Raw genomic sequence first — 22,489 nt, 5'->3', positions numbered from 1 at the left:
ACTTCTGGGAAGTTGTAACGCCTGGTGTATTTTGAGAGGCAGACGTGAATTATTGCAGCTGTATTGAAGTGCGACTTTCTGCCCTTAGAACCTTGAAAGTGCAAGATTTGGTAAACTAGAAGCAACAATGATATTAACTGAAGCTCTGGTAGCTTTGCAAGAAAGGTGGCGCCCGAAAAACATCTGCGTTGGGGTGTCTGCAAAGTGAAAACCTTTAATCAATTCATCATCATCTGACATTTTACACAACAGTACAGTGCAGTGTTCTCAAAAAAATGCCAGCAAAGATTAAAGTACGGATTGTGGCTGCTCGAGATCTTCCTGTCATGGATCGCTCAAGTGACTTGGCGGATGCTTTTGCAGAGGTCAGAAATTTATAAACATTGTGGTTTTTGTTTTGTTATTATTAATTTTTTATGCTGCCATTTATTTGACAAAAGCGAGCGCTAACCAGAAAGCTCTTGCTACTTTGGTCACCGTTCACATATGAATTTTATTTCTTTACGGCTTCATATCTCTCAATATTTTACTATTTTCATTACTTTACTGTATAAAATGTGTGTGAATGCCCTTTATAGGGTAACTAAAGAACTGAATTGTTAGAAAACAAGGGCTTATGAAATGGCTGAAGCATGTCTGGCGCTTTAAGTGTATGCATTATGGATAATATAAATGTACATCATAAAGGAATGAATTTTTACCCCCTCTTTATGTCACGGTTTGTTTTGATGACCTGTTTGCAGTGCTTAGGACATGACCTTTTATTTTTAGTGGAGCTCAGTTTCGGGCCGCCAAACAGAGCCCCATACTGACCATACTTCTATAGTAAAGAAAAGAAAACCCAGGAATTGATTTTCTCATGGTTATCATGGCTAGGGGTATTCCTCATGTATAACAGTGATGCCAGAGCTGCCCAACTTGGCAGCCATACTCCAGCTAATAGGTTGAAAGAGACATGCAGCCTTGGTTTATAACATCCTTACATCCATGTTATAGTCAATTGACACCTGTCAAAACAAGGTATCCACTGACCAGTATCACATGACCATATCGTGGGCTCAATTTTAGAGCTAATCAAGGTCACATGGTTTTCTGAAGTTGACTACTGAGCAAGTGCTGGGTTTTGATTGGATCACGGGCTCATGTCAGGTTGACTTGTTGTTAACAGGGCTGGGTTGTTCGGAAGCCAGTTAATGCTAACTCAGGATTAAAAGTTAAAAAGTATAAATTTTTCTTGTAGGCAAATGTTTTTCACTACTTTTGTTTTGTGTATTTTGAAATTCTTCAAACTCAAAACAGAAGAGCAAACAAATACAGAAAACCTCACCGCAAATTTACAAGACTCAATTGAAAATTGTTGCTTATCCTGGGTTAGCTTAATCAGGCTTTGAACAACCTGGCCCAGGAACTCTGCTTTTAGGCTTTTTTAAATTATTTGATGTTACTTAGTTATTGCTCCTTGCAGCTCTTCTATTCATGTGAAATATATTTCATTTCCTGCCAGTTTTTTAATCTGCTCAACGATTTTGTCAGGTTCGACTTGGTAATGTATTATACAAGACAGATGTATGCAAGAAATCACTTAATCCTCTCTGGAACTCTGAATGGTTCAGGTTTGAGGTACGATTTATGAATTAATATTAATATAACCTTCTCAAAGTCATTAATAATTCATCGAGTTTAAACAAAGGATACCATAACTATAATTATGGTATGTTTGCATATATCTTGATTTTCTTTGCCAGGCTGATGACGAGGAACTCCAAGATGAACCACTACAGATCAGGTAAAATTCCACAAACCTTCACAAATCCTACATCATCCATGAATGGAGTTTTATAAAGTTCTAGTCATTATTTTTTTTTAAATTTAATTCACCTTTGGCTAGAAGTTAAATATTTCAAATTATTCTGATAGACATTCTGGCCCCTCACCACTTACAGATTTTGCTCTTTTGTTTGATCAATAATAGAATTATGGACTATGACACTGTGACAGCCCATGATGCTATTGGAAAGGTAAGATTATGGAAAAACAAACCATGGCTGTCAATACCAGCCATAATCTGTAACACCTGCTATGCCGTAGTATTTTTGATGGACCCTTGATGTTACCTTGAAGACACTTCCTTCCTTAGCATGCAAGCACAGGTGGATTTCTAGCTTTTGTTGTTTGTTCTCAGAAATCCGTCTGTTTCGCTGGCTATACTTTCCTCAGGCAGCTGCAATTAAATTTTGATGCTTGCCAGAAGTCAAATTTTTTATTGATTTCTGGGCAATAATGAAAAAACATCTAATCAAGACATTTTATTACTTATCATCATAGGTCTGCAATGTGTACAAAGAGCTTCTCTATAATGCTATAGATTTAGATGATGTTGTGATATATGGCTTGCATTTGTAGCTGATATAACACATGCCCTGATTGGCTAATTCTAGGGCATTATTCTCCCGTAATGCCCATGGGCCAATTACAGGGTGCAAAAGCAAAGCAAAAAGCCAAAATATATTTAATAAACAACTTGTTAACCTCTAACATTCAGTCCTTACAGGAAAATCTCAAACCTCAGCCTTCCCACATTGACCTTGCTATCACTCAGTCAATACGGCAAGATCTTGGTTTGAGATTTTCCTGTAAAGACCTCACTTTCGGTTAAAAGTAGTTATTATTTCCTAGGTAAACATTAGTTTAGGTCCTCTTCTGACACAAGATCCTCCTGGAAGTATTGATGGATGGTTTCCAATATATGATACAATGCATGGTATGTTAAGAAATAATTTATTGTAAAAACTACATATAAAGGTTTTGGAATGAAACAAGTTTCAAGACTGCATAAAATTGCCTAACCCAGGTCATTAATTTTGTGTTCCTGTCAGGCTTTTAGCCAGGATTTGAAAAGTGGCTGTCCAAAATGTGCAATAGGGTCTGCTCAAATGAACAATTTATAAGCCTTGGGCAACATATGAAAAATAAAACAATTTTCTTTAATAAGTGGCTTCTGGCTAAAAGCCTGTTTAAAATGTATTTTAGATGACTATGTTTTCAACCTAGGTTAATTTTTTTTTCAATCTAGGTTAAATTTTTCAAATAAATTTACTGTCTCTTTTCACCTTTGGGCAGTTCTTATTATACCATGCTCACCACCCAAACTTTTATTAAGCCGTCAGGCAAGTTTTTATCATCAATTTTGCAAGTTATATTAATAGTTAACTGATGTTTTGTTCTAATTTCAGGTATCCGTGGTGAAGTCAAGGTCACTGTTAAAGTGGACTTTTTTGTTGATTCAAACAAGTTTAGGCAGAGTTCTTGTGGTGTCCAGTTCTTCTATAGTGAGTGGAAATAATCTGTAGTAGCTGGAAATAATCCTACTTGTATTTTTAGGCACAGTTTGATGGCAATAGAGTAAATTCAAGATTCTAATTTGGTTACCACATGTTTAATCATTTTTGACTTTCTGGTAACAACTAAAATATGATTGTAATACAGAAGAACCCCACCTTACAGCCAACCTATGAATACATCCACCTTGTTATTATGGCCACTTTATTCTGGCCTGAACAAAAGCTCGGTCAGTCATGAATTTTCTTATTTAAAGGACCTCTTTAATAGGGCTACCCCGACAATACAGCCAGAATTTTGTGGCCCGTTGGTGACCGGATTATCGAGGTAGCACTATATCTACTAGTAGGTCTTTATGGAAATGGAAATGGAAATCTTATTTATAGTGGTCATGCACTTAGCTAAATTAGACAAGCACTAAGCTTAGCTAATTTACAGGCATACCACTGAACCAAAGGAAACAAATATTTCAAATAAACGTAACATAGTTAAAAATCCCAACTGGCAGGAGGCAGACCAGTTGGCTATTTACCAAGTGTGACCGAGGATTTGAACTCGCGACAAGCGAGAAACAAATTCCACTTGTGGCTTTGCGGAGGCCTTGAACCCGGGACCTCCAGATTACAACACCAGTGCCCTAAACCATTTGGCCACGCTGCCTCCATGTCTTTATAGATTAATGTTAACTTTCAATGATTTCAGCTTGTTCTGTCCCATTTGGCCTCAAAGCCCTTGTCATTCATGGGTTTGTAGAGGAGCTGGTTGTTAATGATGATCCAGAATACCAGTGGATTGACAAGATTAGAACACCAAGGTCTTCTAATGAAGCACGTCAAAGACTCTTTACCAAACTTTCAGGTTCTTAACAGCATAAGTTACTGTATTTTGTATTTCTTTAGAACTAAACTGTTAAGGCTACTTTTAAATTGCCTCCAACAAATCTGTAATATAGCTGCTAATTTTGAAGCCTGGGATCATGTGAAGTACTTTCTGTTAAAAAATGTTTTAATTAATAATAAATAAAATCATACTATGGATAGAGAAGAGCATACCCTGAAATAAGTAAGAATGACAAGTTTTTGCACACAGCTATTTGAGGGTGGAAATTTAGAGCATTTTTGAATGTTATCTGCATTATCAAGAGTTTATGTAGTACTTAGTGGCTTTACAGGACTTCAAGACATACACAATGAGCACAATGTTTTTCTAGACGTGCTAGAGGCTCGTAACATCTATAAGCATGGTATTCATGGAATGAAACTATGTAACTGAAGCTTTTTTCATGCATTGCATGCCTATATATGTGATGCTTCCTTATTTATCTTGTTCCACATTTTGCACCAAACAGGAGAACTCCAGCGAAAGATTGGTCTTAAAGTTTTGGAGACGGGAGGAAATGCAGTTATTGGGTAGGGCTGGATAGGTTGACACAACCTTGCTGAAGCTGTACTTCAATTATCTGTTTTTGATTTGTTGAATAGCTATTATTAGTATATGGCTGGCTCTTGTGAATGAGCAAGATGAACCAAACCTTGCGTTGTGATTGGCTACCAGAGCAGGCGAGATGGTGCTGTCTTGCCTGCTCAGGATTATGCACTGTGTCCCGCAAGAAAAATTTTCTGAAGCCGAAGCATATCCTATGTAATAAATCCTCTGTTGACCAAGCTAATGTTCTGTCAAGATGGCAAAGTAATTCTTAATGCCTCATTGTTTTTTTTGCTTGTTTGTGGACCTTGACTCTGTCTCGGTCTTGTCTCAAAGCCAATATCCAGTCATAATGACCACACACTTGATCAACAACTTACATTTACAACCTTGCTGAGTTGGTAATCACTAATTAAAAGTTGCTTTTTTGTTTTCCAATGCTCTGACTAGTTATCGACAGTGCTTTGACCTTGAGGGTGAATATGGCATTGTAGTACGAGGCATTGGTACTGCTGTGACTCTGGCCAGTGGTGTTCTTACTGCAGCAGGAACCTCTCGTCCATCCACTCCGATTCATCCACTGGCGTCCTCTGGAGAACTGGGCCCTGGAAGCTATGTCTCAGAATCTGGGTGAGCTGATGTTTTTCAATTTCCTTGGAATAAAAAGATTTCTTAAAAAATGATATGAAACTTTAAATTTATTGTTCAAGCTATTAATCGTTTTATAGCATGTTTCAAAATGCAAATTGAAATGTTGCTACCCTCGATTGTGGAGGACATACAGTGTAATGCTAAAGGTTGGTGTCCAGCAAACTTAGACTACAGACCCGCAGATCACTAGCAGACTTGCATTAAATACATGATATTATCTAATAAGATGCAACCGTAAATTAAAAACTACTACACAACTCAAAATACTGCCTCTATTCATAATTATACAACTGTTCTCCTTTAGATTTAACTTCCCAGAGTCATTCCAAACCTTGCCAGTTCCATCCAGTAAAGTCATGGCCCCTGCTTCGCGAAGACGTGTTTCATCATCTGATTCAGATCCAGGCTCAGAATCTCCACCTAAAGGTTAGCATGAATTAAACAATGAATCATCATCATCATTGTCGTCATCATACATTGTATCAATTCTCTTAGTTCAGTTCTTTAAATTTGCTCAATTTTAAGAAAAAGAAAGATCATGTCTAGTTTCTATGGCATTACTATCCTTTTTCTCTTGAAAGTTTGAAGGCTTGTGTTATATCCTCTCTCTCTATCTCTCCTCAAGAGGCCTCTTTTTTTGCTGTAGTTGTGACCTTGTATGCTGACTGTGCAGGGGCTAGGGGGGTGGAGAAATGAAATTCCATGGGAATACTCACACCTCTCTCTATAAGGAAGCCTCTGCAAAGTAGAGACTAGTAATGTATGGCAGTAGTTAGTATTTTTTCATTTTTCATTTTATTTATTTATTCCACTCTAAAATTACAAAGATAAATATAAAGTAAACAAGTAAGAGGAGAAATGGAAAAGGGCAAAAATATAGCAAGCTAATTAGATGTCCTTGTTTAATTGACAATTAGTTAGTACAGTACCGCTCAAAAGTAAGTTACCACCTCTTGTCTCGTTTCTCGCGAGACGAGTCTCATTTCTCTTGAGACGTTTCTCGTTTCTCGCGAGCTGCATCTCGTTTCTCTCGAGAATCACTGAAGCGTTTAGTATGGCGTATATTACGCGTAAGAAACCAGTTACGGGCAACGATTGCCGCTCTGCAGTTCATTGTCAAATCGATGGGACCGTCCAACATAAAATATGCATCGATCGTTTGCTCGATTCATATCGAACAAAGGTAATATCGAACATCGAACGTAACTACAAGTAGAGTTACATGCGTTTCAATTCGTGCGATCATGGGGGCAAAGAGTTGATTTTGCGAATCTTGCTCACTCTGAATGATTCAGTTACCTACATTTGCTTGCTTTGCAATAACCGCTAACTAAGATTCCTTATGTTTACAAAGCGTGTGTTCTCAAGTGTACACAAGTATGAATAAAAAGTTAGTCAAGTCGGATTTCAGGTGCAAAGCGAGCGTTCACAAGTTTGAATATATTAGTTATTCGAATGTGAAGTGAAGTATGATCAAAGCGTGGCGTGCTCGCAACTTTTGAATAAAAAGTTCGAGGCTTATGTGCAAAGCGTGTGTTCGCAAGTTTGAATATTAAATTATTCGACGGAACACTTAGCGTCGTTTCGTATGTTCGCAATCTTTGGATAAAAAGTTCGTCGAGTTTCCCGACAAATCAGCTGGGAGCGATAGTTGGCAAAACATAGGCGGCGCTGCTGTGTTGACTTAGTGATCGCGATCGCTCCTTTAACTTCCAACACGTAGATCGGGTGACAAAACTCCACATGTTGTTTCATGAACACTACATTTTGATTATCAACTGTATGAATCACGTTTAGGGTTGCCAACAAACTTTTTTTTTAATATCATTCTATACAAACAAGAGAATTAATACAACTGTAAAACATATTTGTAAACACGAGTGACTAACTTGCCGACGATTCACATACCTTCAACTTTTATCGTGCATGTATTTACAAAAACTAAACGTTAAGCAAGTCTGGCTGGAATAAAAAAAAAGGTTTGGCCGATGTATATGAAACAATACTGGACGCTTGAGAATTTATAATAAACACATGGTACACATGCATTGCTGATGAGAATGAAAATCGTGTCTACCGCGCTAATCAATACGATACGATACAGACGTCTTATTAACAAAACAGGTTTCGAATACCGACGAATGCGTAGCATTGGTACTTCCAGTGCACTCGCAAGAAACGAGACTCGTCTCGTTTCTCTCGAGACTCATCTTGTTTCTCTCGAGACGAGTCTCGCGAGAAACGAGACGGTGGTAACTTACTTTTGAGCGGTACTGTATATCCTGAAATGCCCAAGAGTTTGGCAGCCCTGTCCTCTTGTGCCATAAATATTGTAACTTCTTCCTTACTCTACATTTCACAAAATAATAAAGAAGCCAAAAGCTAAATAAAATGGCTTTTACCATCTTAAAATGCATCTGAGATTTGAGAATATTTATAAGTCAAGAGAATGCCAGACAAAGCAATCATTCTCTACATTTCTCAACATAACTGGAATGTGTTGCTATAGTTTAGTAATGAATTTGACTTTCTTGTGTGAATATAAATTTCATATGTGTACATGGAAAAACAAAATAATGTCTTTCTGTGTTTTTATATTAAATAACTAAAGATGAAACATACATGTACTGAACCGCATATAATCAAGCACACACAGACTTCAAATTTATGCAAACTGTAAATTTAATTTAATTCATAACTTAAGACAAACTCTCATTCATTTCGTATTTAACATTATTATATGGCTGTGTTTCACAAGGACTGGGAGCTACTGAATTCATGAATTTGATTGGCTGAAATCAATATTGACCGCAGTCAAGATTTTCCCATCTAGACCGGCATTTGTAGACCGGTTTCATTTTGCGTTGAAAAAGTAGCAAACTAAAATACAAAAATGTTCACCATTTTCTTTCATTTTCTTTTCAATCATTTATGGAAGCACCAAAAAGCCTGATGACAAAAAAAGAAGTAAAGAGGACGAGCAAATTTCAGCAGGTTTAAGTTAAGCTCATCGCCGTTCGCTAGCAAAATGTCAGCAAACCAGTTACATTAAACAAATTAAAGTTTTCTTCTTTACCATATAATAAACATCTTATTAACCGAGCTAAGTCGGTCTGTATGAGAGAATCTTGACCTCGGTCAAGATTCTCCCATACAGACCTGCTCGGTTAATAAGAGCTAAGTAACAATTTCTATTATTTTATCCAGTTCTGCTTTCATTAGTTTAGATCTATTGTATGCCCATGTAAATTAATTATTTTAACTTTATTGTTGATATTTTCCTGTGTCATATTAATTCAGACCGTGTGGCTGTGCTGGTTACTAGTGCAGGAGTAGATAGCAACAGTGGCAGTGCTGGTGGCACCCCTTTTACCAAGGCCAAGGGACTTTGGCAGGTCACTCAGAAACAGAAGATGGTTGATGACTTGGTAAATAAATGTAGAACTTCTAGTAGTGATTACTTTTGATTCTAGTCTAGCTACTTGGGGGGCTTATCAGGCCTTACCTGAACTCTATTTTCTATAGTTAGCATGAAGTTATAAAATCTGGATTGTGTGATTTTCATGTCCAGTAGCATACAGCAATAGATGACGATCTTTAAGCCAATAGAATCTCATACTAAGGAGATGACTAATGAATTGGTATTACTAGTAATGTTGAACTTTGCAATAACCATCAGTAATAGCTCATGTCCAGACAGAACTGTATTCGTGTCCATGTCCATTGTCAAACTGTAAGTAATCAGCATATGTCTAGGTAAGTTCACTCATGAATTGGAGACAAGTAGATTGTTTTACATCTTTCAGGAGTTTCCATTCTTTACCATTACAAAGTTCCCAGCTGGTTTTTTGAGACACGTTGGCGGTGTTGTAACAGCAAGATCTGTGAAACTTCTGGATAAAATCAATCACCCAGGTACATGAACCAATGAAAGATCATTCTGTTATGTACCATAGTCTGGAACAGTTTAAAGTACCATTTTCAGTAAATCTACATGTATGAAGGGCTTAATGGTAGAGTCCTATCTTACCGGTAAATCAGGGCTTTAGAAAAACTTGAATTCCAGCTTGCCCTTTGGACATTGAGCTCTAAGATTTTGCTTGCCCTGAGCAAGTCTTAGTTAATTATTTTTTGTTTAGTTGGCAGATGACTAAACTGGGCCCTTGCCCATCATGCAAGTGAGAATGAAAAGTTACTTGCCCGTTGGGAAAATCTACCTGCCCTGGACAACTGGACGGCACTTTTTTGGAGCACTGTAAATGCAAGAATGCACTGTGACCTCAGACATAGGCAAAGATATACTACATGACTCTAGGAAAGAAATCGTGATTGCCAATAACTTTATATTATCAACAACCATGATTTCTTCTCTATAGCCAAGGTTTTGTTCAATGGCTACATCACACCATGTCCAGTAAATTCCTCTGTTGCCACCTTGCATTTGAGACAAGGCTGTTACTCATAATGAAAACTGTAAGTTGATGAGGTATTCAAGAAGGTCTAATCTGGTTCGTGACCCATTTCACTTACTACACGTAAGTCATAAATCTTGCTTGCTTCTTCAAGGTTGTGGTGTAGGAAACACTCTGAGGAGCCCAAAGGTTCCTAACCATGAAATCCTGGGTGCCCAGCACTTAATCTTATATGAAAAAAGTACTATGTTTTTCCAGTCACCTTAAGGCAAAATTTAGTTGCCTGTGGCAACTGGGCACTTCTAGAGTACAGCTCTGTTCCTTTTAACACCAGATGAACCAGAAACACGAGACGCCTGGTGGAGTGAAGTGAGAATGGAGATCCGCTCTCATGCTAGAGCTCTTGGCTGTCATGCAGTAATAGGATACTATGAAGTCACTAGCATATGGTAAGCAATTTTGCCTCACTTATTCATGCACAACTGTTGTGCACAACAATGTGGCAAGGTATTACAGGTAGTTCACCAATGAGCGATTGAAGCTGTGATGTAAGTGGAATTCATGGATTCTTCTACCCTCTACCTGTAGTGCAGTTCAGCCTTCTTGCAGACATTTTTACAGTTCTGTACAAGGAACAACCTTTCTCAAAATACCATAACTTGAACTACATGTTTCACCTCTTGATTCTTTACTTACTATGCAGGGTTGCCATAGTCAGGGAAAAGTCAGGGAAAATTAGATTTTATTCAAGGTCAAGGAAAAGTCAGGGAGTTTTGTGTCAGGTCAGGGAATTTCTAAATCCGTGCTCAAAGTCAGTGAAAAGTCAGGGAATTTTATCTTACATGTAAGGTTGCGGCAAATTATTTCCTTAGATGTTTCCGTATACACAAGGGAATTTTGGTTTAGCAATTATCTGAGCCATCCTTATTTTTGTTGATTCATGGCAAGAATAATTATCCTGCACGATCAGTAAAAATTGCTTTACAGCCAGTGAAAAGTCAGGGATGTTTTTGTTGTGGTGGGTGGCAACCCTGCAATGGTAACAGTAGACAATAAACATATTTTTATACTATTGTTCTTCTTCATAGTGATGAGCTAATAGTGCTGTCGGCATCAGGGACAGCAGCGTGTATAGACCTGCAGTCAGCCACAACAGAACCCAGTGGAATTTCCCATGGCATTCTTTGTATGTATTTGCACTAGATCACACATTTGTCTGGGTGTTATGACATTGCAATAGATTGAACTAACGTTGATAATGTTCCATGAACACGTCAAAAAACACCAGTAGAATGCTGTAAGTTTTGTCCCAACTTTTCATGTGGTTATTGTTAGCTTTTTCAGGTCTAGACTACAACTAGCTAACCATCGGCACTGTGGCTCTCTTCTTTGTAACAGTGTTGTCAGTCGTTATAAGTGACTCTGAGAATCAGCAACAGAATTTGTCCTGATTTATTCATCTTGTAGCTCCTGTTGTGGACAAAGGCCAGGGTTTCCCACCAGCTTTGCCAAGTCACACAGATCCACTTGAACCAGTCACCATTGATGTCACTGAACAGGAGGGGTAAGTAAAGGAAATAGTGCGATGATATTAACTAGTGTTGATGTGCCTCCAGAATTACTTGGAGAATGCATTAACTTCTAACCAACAGCTCTTGTAATCAAGATGATTGGTAATGCCTTTATTGATAATTAAGTTAATCCATTTATTTGTATCTTTTTAATGAACTCACAGAACATCACTTGGTGAAGAGATCTTGTCAACGTCTCCAGTGCCTGGCTGTTCAGTGTGCCATATTCCTTATTCTGATGTAGAGTTACCTTTTCCTATTATACTCTCAAAATGTCAAGTTTGTCGGTAAGTGTTCATGAAGGGTATAGTCAAAAGAGAGCTCAGTATTTTTGTTCATCGTACCTATCATGTTTCATTCAATGTGTCAAGCATCCGTGTGAGGTGTGACCTGTGACTTATGGTCCTCATGGGTTGAGAAGTTCTAGTTCGAGTCCTAGCCAGGGGTCTTGTGGTGTGTTCTTGGGAAAGACACTTTACCCTCACAGTGCTTCTCTCCACCCCAGTGTATAAATTGATACTGGTGAATTGTTGGAGCAACCTGACAGAATACTGGGGAGTAATCTGCAATGGACTAACATCCCACCTAGGTGGAGTAACAATACTCCAAGCTGCTTCATGTTATGCAAACTGGAGTTGAGGGCTGACCTTTTTTGTCATTGCCTGCTTAAAGGCTGGTAGCTTCAATATTGAATTTGATTTTTAAATATTGTAAGTAAATTCCTTTGTTTTTTCATTTGTTAACAGGCATAAGAAAGTTCCTGATGTAATATTTGCTACAATAGAACCTCCTTTTGAATCACCCATTGTTGGTACAGGCTGTCTTCTTCAGGCTCGGTATTCATTTTGAATTTCTTAAGTTATGCACCTCATGGAGGCTTCTGGACTTATCTAAGAGAGAACTTAAAACACACTTATTTAAGCAAGCATATTTTTCTTACATTTAATTTATTTAAGATTTCTTAGCTTTACATATAGATATGATTTTTCTATTTTATAGTATTTGTAAAGTGCATTAGATCATATATGTTAATGAATTTTGCGCTATATACATAAGTAATAAAATTATAATTATTAAAATTGTTATTAAGAACCACAGTGGTAGTAATTCCCAGCCAGGAGTTCCAAAATGCTGCAAGGATTTAGCGATTGAATACCTGAACCCATCATGTCAAGTGATGGAGCAATCTCTCCACCTTTTGGCATCATCAATGTTGTTACTGTTGCTGTTGGTGTCAATGTTAAGATATAACCTTGTTTGGACTTGTACCCCACCCCTAGAAGAGCTCTAGGTTGGGCGGTAATAACACAATTAACATATCTAGCTAGAAACTTAGACTTACACAGGTGTACTATAGTTCTCCAACCCTACAACATTCGAGGTATGTAACTAATGTGTCTTATCACAGGGTTTGTAGAACCAAAAAGAAGGAGAAAGGTGAAGCAAATGCTGATATTGTTAGTTCTGTAAGTACATGTTCTGGCAGTTAGTGATTTGGTAATTGAACTTTCTTTCATTCCTGTTTGAATGTTTTGTGAAAGATGAGACCCCAGAATTTAATTTAGTTTTGTCATTTGTGAGCATGGCAATCACTGTTTCACACCTCAAATCCCTTAGTACTAAGCTAGTTCACTCTGACATATATTAATATTAGTTGTGGGAATTGATTAGAACATAAAGGCAGCTGCTTTCCCCTTTTTAAATTGACAAAACACACGGCATTTGTATTTCATGCTTACTTTTTTTATGAATTTCATTTTGGCCCACTTTTTATCTCTCTCCAGATCTTACCATTTCTAGAATATGAACTGCACCAACAACTGTTAAACAAATTAAAGGTAAGTTCGGAAAAGTCAGCCATAGTAAGCTGGACTAGTCTATGAGAAAAGTGTGTGGTTTGCAAGATTTATGTCCATCTTCACTCTTAGTTAAGTTTAATAAGCCTTAATCTTCCCCTCTGTATCCTTCTGGTGGTTCACTGAAATCCATGAGTATTCTTTGCTACCCTATCTGCCACGGTCAGGTAAGTCCTGATCAGCTAATTGATGAAGACTAAATTCCCACGTGGCCAACATAGAGCTGCTATAATGTCTTCCACTAGGGTCAAGTGTTGACATACCGCTTTATTTCCTGTTTTCCATTTCAAAGTGATCTAAGTTTTGATTCCACCAAGAACAATAACACTGTTATTGGTTGCACCTCACAATTAGTCGAGAAGTCTCTTAAAAATTTTTTTTGGCCTGATAGGTCAAGGGCATGAATGCACTTTTTGGACTTCACCTTCAGATATCAGTAGGAGAGAGCCTTATTGTTGGAACTGCGGTAAGCTGTTTTGGTTGTTTGTATTTTAATGATATTGTCTACTGTACATTTGACATTGTCCTAACTTCACGTGAAAAATAATGCATATGTAAGCACATGTTGATGAACTGCTATTGTTATCAAGTTGTTGGAATTAGTAGCAGCTAGAAAATGTATGTTGTATGTCTGAAGCCTGTTTCCTTACACTTCTTGATGGAGCAGATAGATGAGCCACCGTCATTCTCATTGCCATGTTACTGTGGTGTTGTGGGCTATAACTGCTGTTCTGTTAGCTACTTTTTGTAATGAAGTACATCTCTTTTTTGCAGTCATCCACAGCAGTTTTCCTGGCTGCGTTGCCTGCACCACCATTACTGAAGATCACTGGACGGGTAAGTGAGGGCAATAAGTGCTCACTAATTAGTAGTTTTAAACTCATTTTCAAAAAGAACAAAGCAATCAATTCCTAATATTCTTGCAAAACAGATTCTGTATGTTTTAAACATGTTAGCTGACCATCACTAACCCCAAGTTACATTTCCCACTTTATTCCCTGTATAACTCAAATGTTGCATCACTGTTAACACTCATGGGACCTAGCAGCATAAAGAAGACAGGATTTACATAGCCCTGCTTTTTTCTCTTAACAGCGTAACTTGTCTACTGAAGAAGATAAGCGACTTGCTGAGATCCAGAAGCAAATTTTGGAGACAACCAACAAGAATAGAGCCAGCTTCAGACTTAAAGATACTGTCCTTATGGTAAGAACCTACATTTAGTTTTACAATATCATGATCAGTTTTTCCCATTATTGTATTCAGTTTCATATGGCCTCATCCAAATATGTTTGCTTATTGCCAAATTGTGTTTGTTGAGCTTTGTGGCAAGAAATACAATTTTTTAATCTTTAATCTTTAATCTTTAATAAAAATTCCAAATTACATTACATTGAACAAGTCAATCCAATGACTTTGAGGACAGCTTAAAACAGAATACAAGATTCCTTAATATAAGCCACCTTAGTGTATCATTGTATGATTGTATACCTAGTTAAAAATTACTCTAAACTCATATTAAAAAATAAGATAATCACGATAAAAAATTAGCGCTGAACTTATCATAAAAATAAGCAAACAATTTCTTGCAGAAGACTGACAAGGTGTTAGACTCCCTGATGTTAAGAAGTAGTTCATTCCATGAGCGACAAACCCGTATAAAATATGAGTTCTTAGAAGATTCTGTGCGACTAAACGGGACACTGAGTGTTAGATAATCAATCTTTCTCAAAGGTTTGTTGCAAGTTCGAAACGATACAAAGTTCAAACTGTCTAAATTATACATATTCTTAAAACATTTAAAAAAGAATACGAGATTAATATAACATGCTGTTAATAACTATTCAAAGCAAATATAAACCATCTTGGCGAGTCAGGTACAAAACCCATGATGGCGCCTTTTGGCCTATACCATTCTCCATGCACTTTCTACAAGTTAGAGCCAATTTGCATGCATTTTGTTTAAGGTTAGAATTGGGTGCTATTTTGTTATACAAAAACACTTTTTGTGAGATTTAAAGTTTGAGTGTAGTTTTCTATTTGCAGCAGACTCCTAAGGGAACGCCACCACCAAGTCCATCACAGAAGGTTCAAGCAGTGATCATGCCTGAGTTAGAACAAGATGAAGGTCCCAAGGCAGACCTTGATTTGTGTACAGGGCCAAAAGATGCATATGTTGTAGAGGTAAAGCTAATTATTCCTTTTTGGTCCAAGTTCTTTTGATGCCATTTATTATGCTGTGTTGTACTGGGCATTATTGCTATGTGTACTGTTTATTTTCAATATTTTACTACTTTGGGGGTTTTAAAACACGAGCAAGGGTACTCTTAGGAGAGAAAGGCTTAATAGTGCTAATTATCTGGACTTGTTGAAACTTGGGTTTACAAATAGTCTGCTAATGCAGAGTGCAGATACTAGAGAATAATATGCCATGTACATGGCAAAGTTTTATCGTGGCCAAAGAAGTAATAGGAAATTAGTGTGTCATCGTGCATGCTTTAAAGTGAAGTCCATCATTCTTTGAAGCAGCATTATTATAACACAGGATGTGTTACTTGGTGATTCCATAGAACTGAAGGCAAATAAACATTGCGTTTAGGTTGATGACAAAAAAGATGAAGATGTGGTCGCCGTTCTACTTGATGAACCAGCCCCTGAAGGTCAGAAAGGAATTGTTTTTTGGCCTAGTAATAATTACGAGCCAACAGCACACACTGTGACATGAAATGTCCATTAGTTTTCTTACTCTTCATGGGTGGGAGTAGGTTTCGTCTTGGATATTTTTCCTTTTTTCATGCACATAAACCAGCAAATAGTTATACAGCATTTCACTGAAACTCTTAAGACACATAGTATTGGGAAATTTAGAGTTTGATTAGACAAAATCATTCCCCAACATTGAGGTTGTTATCATGTAAATGTTCTAAAAACATTTGTTTATTATCTACCTTCAAAGGTTTTTATTCCTGCAACACAGAGACGCTTCCTGGTGTGATCAATCTTAAATCAGGAGTGAAGGTATGTCCAAGATTTGCTGCTTTTTAGGGAGAAGCAATTCTTTTTAACATTTAGAATTTAACAAATAGATTCCACATAGCATTTTATTCATTTAATATAATAAAGAAACAAAAAAAATGTTAATGATGTTATCTATGCATCTGTCCTCCACGTTATCATAATTAAGGACCAATCAAAATATGAGAATAATTTGACATATTATATAATAATTTAATTGCAGATTAATGCCAAATTTCTTTCAGATGATAACAGCAGTTCAGAGAAAAACACTTAGTGATGAAGACATACGGACAAATCAGCAGTTTGCTAAGCTGTTTGAAGACACAGTCAAAGTAAGGTGTTTTAATTGACAACTCTTTCTCCATCTGTACATCCTCGTCATATTTAACACACCTGTTGAAGTGTTTGTCCATATCCTACGCCTTAGTAAATGTCTCCTCTCCCTCCTGACATAGTGTGAGCCTAGTATGTTACACATGGAAAGTAACTCTCCATCGACCTGTTCTGAACAAGTCAGAGGTTTTTTTACCACTGACTGTGTGCCTATTCATCTTTTTCATCTGAGTGACTGACGGGGTGTTCATTAGTTTTTTTGTTGTTTTTTGAAAGTGTTTGTTGCTCTTTCTTTTACATATTGCAATTCAAGTATTTCGGAAAAGTTTAAATAGTGCCACAAACATGCAGCCCAAATGCAACTCTCCTAGACAAGTAACTACGTCTGTTAATTTTACTGAAAAGTTAATTGCTTTGTTGGTACTTCAGAGCTTCTGGTTCAAGCTTCGCAGCAAGTCTCCCTGTTGCCTTTCAAACATTCACTTTGATATCGAAATACCAGAAGATGACAATATTCAGGTAACTTTTCTTCCATCAGTTCAAGAACTTTATATTTTGTGTGGACGATATTGGAGACCTCTCTGGTGATAACGCTGAGTAAACAAGGACTATTTCTTTGGCAATCATTTCTTAGGTTGCCGTAACAGGTGTGGCACTTTGTATAGAGGAAAGGCAAGTAGAAGAAGGAAGTTCTCTCAAGAACAAAAGAAATCTTTGTGACAGATGTAAGTACAGTTTGGAAGAGAGAGAGAGAAGTAAGGTGCCTTGCAGCCCTTTTCAACTGCGCTGGGACAGGCTGTTCTGCTTTCAAAGCAGTTGGGTTTCTAATTTGACAGTTTGCTTCCTCAGTTTTAAGAATCTAGTGCTAGATAAAATGTAAGTAATCACTAGCTAATGACCCTAACAGAAACAACATTGAAAAGGACGATAGGGAAAGTTTCCACATGCAATGAAATCTTGACAAAACGAAAGGCCAAGGGACGCAAAATATGTTCGTTAATATGAGGTATCGTTATATCGGAATCCTTTTACATAATTAATCGTTCAACGCTCAATCGGCGATGGTTTGTTCGTTTCTCGAATGTTGTCATAGTTTTGATTAATTGGTAACAGGGCTTCGCGTCGTCCAATTCGGTCTGTAATCATACTCGTGATTAACAAATCGGACTCCCGGTTCGCGGTCGTCCGATTTTGTTAATCACTCGTATGATTACAGACCGAATTGGACTCCACTCAGTCCTATTACCATTATATATTTTACCATTACTGGGGCAAAGAATATTGCTCGTTGTACTCAGGACGTCGTTATATAGAAGTTCGTTAAATCGGGGTTCCGCTGTATTGCTCAAGAAGCAATTTTAATGGCAGTGATAACTTTTGCAGGGAGTGTCTCAGCTATCTTGAAATTGATATTAGGTTGTAACGTAGTATACTAATATTGCTTTCTTCATCTGTTTTGTAACTACATACCAGTTACGCAACGCGTTCTCCTTGTGTACCATGGAATATCCCACAACTCACTTGTATTTTCTCGGTACACCAAGAAAATACAAGTGGCAAGTGGGATATTCCATGGTATATCACGAGAGAGCATTGCATAACTATTTTATACCATGTCATAGAAAATACAGTGGCCAGCACAATCAATGGGACATACGTGCGGGGCATATGCGCACGATGGGAAGATTGGGTGTAATACCGTCGAGTATACAACGGCTTTCCTGTATTCTGATTGGCTGTATTTTCTATGGCATGCTATAAATGTCTTTAGTGACTGGGTATTCATTATGGGTTTTCAGCTTATTCTCGTGTATCACACAACTCTGAAAGTGGCATGGAATCTGATGACCTTCTTTTTCCCATTGAAGAGGTTGGTGATAATGCCTCACAGGAAAATATAATCTCTGAGTCAGGTAATATAATCATGCTATCTATGTACACCTTTGTCGAATACTGTTGTACCAAAACAAATTCTTGTCACATGGACAGCCACATACTCTGACAAGGATGACAAAAGTGACGACGGAAAGTTGGGGTGTCACACTTAACTTTTGTTTTAAAGAAGGGAAAGCTATTCAGCAAGGCACTCTCATCTGACATATAATATGATAATATCTATAAAGCTTTTAGAAAATTGCTTGGAACAATATGACATTATTGAGGGTTTACCAGAACCCAATGTGTTCTAATAGGAGATTTGACTGTGGAAACTGTAAAAGGTATTTTCTAGTACTAGGCTTTACTTTGGATGAGTGCTGAGCATGAGCTGATCTGTTTTACAGAATCAAAACCTAAGAGATGCCTTGATCATCCGCTGTCTGTTAGAACAAAGGTATGCTAAATGACTTATTTGTAAAGCATGGTTCTTGCCCTTTCAGTCCCAAGCTCGAAATATTTATAAGCACATTAATTCTCCTTAGTGGTTGCTGTTCGTTTCTATTTTAACATAGTAAATGGTTTGAAACAAACCGAAATGGACCGACGTAATTTGACTAACAATAGACGGATTGAATGTTACTACAACCGACCAATGACTACTGAAAAACTTTACACGAATCTTACAGCCAACACCATCACGGCTAAACTGACCAATCACTTTAACCGGACCAGACTTATAACACCATCGACTGACAAACACGATTCACTTGACTCTGAAGATGACTTCCGCTCAGGTTGTTGAAACGTCAGTCAAAAAAGAAACAACAACAGTTCTTTTCAAAACTACCCTCACTCGGACGACCACACAAGTTTCTATTATGTTAGTTATAAAAATTTGATGGTACATCAAGGCAGTGTCCCACAGCAAATGATTTTCATTTTTATCATTACCTTATTGCTGAACGGTGTCTCGATATTGCAAGGAGAAATAAGTTTTGATCAATCTTGTGGATTCAATTGTTAAGTTAGAATGACGATATAATTACGTTGTCAGATATCTAAATGTAGAAATAGCATCAATGCGGAAAAAAATCCGAGTTCCAGATGGGATTTGAACCCACAGCCCTCCGTGATCTAGCCGGACGCTCTAATCACTGAGCTGCTGGAGACTACGATGAGCAAGGGTGAAATGTGGGTCTTTGACTGGGGCAGCAGTGCACGGTCACACAGCCAAATAATGGACATTATATGGATCACGGAGGGCCGTGGGTTCAAATCCCATCTTGATATCGGATCACTTTTCCGATTTCATGCTATTTCTACATGTAATATTCCATATATTACTCACTTCATCAGATATCTGTTTTATTTTTCCATTAAATTAAGGTTCCATATCGCCCTGCTGTTGAGGTGACATCAATGTCGTACTTACCAAATACACAGATTGAAAGTTACCTAGGCAACATCAACTTGTTTTTAATACGGGAAAGCCACACAGTTCGTGAGGTATGGAAAACTCGTACATAATAAGTTCTAATCTATATTTTTTATTGTAGTTGTTTTTTTTCCTAGTTGATTGAGCTATCAAGTGTGTTACTTGTTTTTTCTTAGAATGGTGGTTTAAACGTATTTATGCAAGCATTTTTGGCTGAAGCTCAAGCAATCCTTAGAGCTCATGTGTTAGCAATTGGAGGGAATGCCTTGGTCTCTTACCAGTTAAATGAGATTGTTCTGCTTGATAATCCTCATAAACACCAGGTAAGTCACATTCAGGACTCATCCACATAAATGCGTTTGGAAATGAGGAATTTTCCTGCTCAAAACTTATCAAAAGCAAATTGCATCCACGCTGCCTTTTATGCCGCATTTTTCCCTGTGTACATTAAACCTTCTTGAAAACGCTGGTGCACTACGAGAAATCAACACAACCATCACTTACGCAGGCGCATGTGTTGTGAGTGATGTCAGCATTCCAAAACCTCCGTTTTCACTGTCCACGCTAATGCAACAGGGATCGGTTTTCAAATGTCTCAATTCTGTACAACGTTTTTGAATAAGTAAATTTTTTCAAGATGTTTCAATGTGGACTGTGGGGAAATGCGTTTTCAAACCGAAACGTCTCAGTTCAAATAAGGTATCAAGTCATAAACAGAGATGTTCTTGCTCATGCCACTTTTGCAAATTAACCTTGAACTCTTCTTATTCCTAGGGTCAGTGTCTGCTTAATATCAGTGGTGATGCTGTCAAAGTATTTTACGAAGATGATGATAATTCCGAGAGTTCAGGTCGAGGTTCACCGCGAAAAAGAACTATTTCTTACTCAGAAGCAAATACTCAAACTCCAATCCAACTAACGCGACAGAGATCTCTCTCCAGTTCAGAGACGTCTACTCACACCATGACAGGATATGATCCTTACTTTGGGACAGAAATCTAAGGAAGTGAGAACCCCCGGGGGTTAACGGAACAACGCCTACAAAACAGGATCTTGGTATTTCTTGGGGCTTTTCTTTTTTTTTTTTCAGAATTCCTGACAAGTAACCCCGTCCTTTTCAATGGGAGTTCCCACCCCGGGGAGAAAACATCGTAAGAAGCAAAACATGTCAGGAAAAAAACAGTTAGCATTTGTAACCAGGCCTCACATAATGGAAATTCCAGTTATAGTTCATACTTTCCTTTAAACGTTTTCTCCTTTGTGACCCCCCACCCCTTGGAATTTTCAATAACCCTTCTTGGGGTGGGTATGGATATATTCTGGAAACTCACGTGTGAGCTTTTAAAACCATGCAACAACTTGGAATACTTGATGTATTTCTGCAGAGCTACATAACTGGAATGGAACTTTTAAAGAGCAAAACTCAGATGGTTCATAGTGGGGGAAGAATTTAGTGTAATGTGCACTTGTCAAGAGAGACATTTGTCTGTGAGCAGGGAGGATACTTCATTTATACACCTGCTAAATTATTTTGAGTCGAATTCCTGAGATCGTTAACCCGGGGGTGTTGAAAAAGGACATTGGTAAACAGACCTCAATAAGAGAACTTCACGGTGCCACTTGGCCTGGAGCAGATAGGTAAGAAGAGAAGAAGTCGCCTGTTAAGAGGCTAATTAAGAAGCCCTTTAATGCCACACTTGGTTCCTTCGGGAATGTTGATTATCTATATTGTTATACATTTGTTACATGCATTTTTATTAGACAATCTCTTTTTACATCGGTGTTCTTGTACATCCTCATTAGCATTATTAATTCAATTAATAACAAATTAAATTTGATCCTGCAAACTTCTAAATACAACAAAAAATAAAACTATAATTTCATTGTAAACAAGGTTGCGCTTACATCGTTGTTTATTCAGAAAACGTCTAGAACATGGACATTTGAGCCATGAAAGGCCAGTTTCTCCAGAACAACAGTGATTTGTAAATGGGTGTTTCTCTGTGCTTCTTGGAACAAAGAGCTTACTTGCAGAGATCTCTCCCTCGAGGGAAAGATATAGTGATGAGTAGTTATTTTGTTTTTGTTTTTGTTTTGTTTTTTTTCTTTTTAATCTTGTAAATAATTCAAATAACTATGTAAATTATTACTTTATAATTATTATTGTTCCTGAAAAGCCCCATTGGGGAGGTTCAATAAAGTATGTATGCGTGTATCTATGTATGTAGGGTTTTCAATTTCCTCCTTTTATGCCGAGGTCAACAGCGATAGTTGGGTTGCTTTGTTGGCCGACGAGAGCGTCAACCAATATTCCCAAACTCCTTAATAATTCATCAAATTTAAACAAAGGAAATCATGCCGTGACGAGCAACCGTGACGGTGTTTGGATATCTGATCTCAATTAGCATAGATTTTTACGATTTTACTCCGTCTTCTCCTTAGTTTACGTTTTGGTTGAGATGTGTTTGACCGCATTTCCAATCACCTCGTCAAAAATGCTCCGCTACACGTCATCATCATCATCATTTTATTTCTTAATAAAATCTACATTTTACAGTTGGACTGGCCCGC

General features: G+C 37.6%; 1 protein-coding gene across 2 annotated transcripts; it reads left to right on the top strand.

The window, feature by feature from the left end:
- Positions 1-20: 20 nt before the first annotated feature.
- LOC110044521 (C2 domain-containing protein 5-like) lies at positions 21-22,133 on the top strand. Of its 2 annotated transcripts, none has more exons than XM_089289743.1 (33): positions 21-365; positions 1,534-1,620; positions 1,746-1,786; positions 1,973-2,018; positions 2,677-2,761; positions 3,234-3,329; positions 4,042-4,197; positions 4,688-4,748; positions 5,215-5,394; positions 5,720-5,841; positions 8,716-8,843; positions 9,222-9,330; positions 10,162-10,276; positions 10,916-11,013; positions 11,295-11,391; positions 11,563-11,685; positions 12,145-12,234; positions 12,807-12,864; positions 13,183-13,236; positions 13,646-13,720; positions 14,029-14,091; positions 14,350-14,460; positions 15,304-15,438; positions 15,854-15,914; positions 16,211-16,272; positions 16,515-16,604; positions 17,035-17,124; positions 17,240-17,330; positions 18,405-18,518; positions 18,888-18,937; positions 19,870-19,989; positions 20,095-20,241; positions 20,693-22,133. In XM_089289743.1, exons 1-33 carry the CDS (start codon positions 276-278, stop codon positions 20,918-20,920), a joined length of 3,273 nt encoding a protein of 1,090 aa, XP_089145869.1. In that variant the 5' UTR covers positions 21-275; the 3' UTR covers positions 20,921-22,133. The 2 variants fall into 2 exon arrangements, with proteins under 2 accessions (XP_089145869.1, XP_089145868.1); XM_089289742.1 differs by having other exon boundaries at positions 15,301-15,438.
- The last annotated feature ends 356 nt before the right edge of the window (positions 22,134-22,489 follow it).

This window comes from Orbicella faveolata, unplaced genomic scaffold (assembly GCF_042242905.1).
Source record: "Orbicella faveolata isolate gen_17 unplaced genomic scaffold, um_ofav_v1 contig_2, whole genome shotgun sequence".
Classification (NCBI taxonomy): Eukaryota; Metazoa; Cnidaria; class Anthozoa; order Scleractinia; family Merulinidae; genus Orbicella; species Orbicella faveolata.
This window is presented reverse-complemented; position numbering and strand designations above follow the sequence as displayed.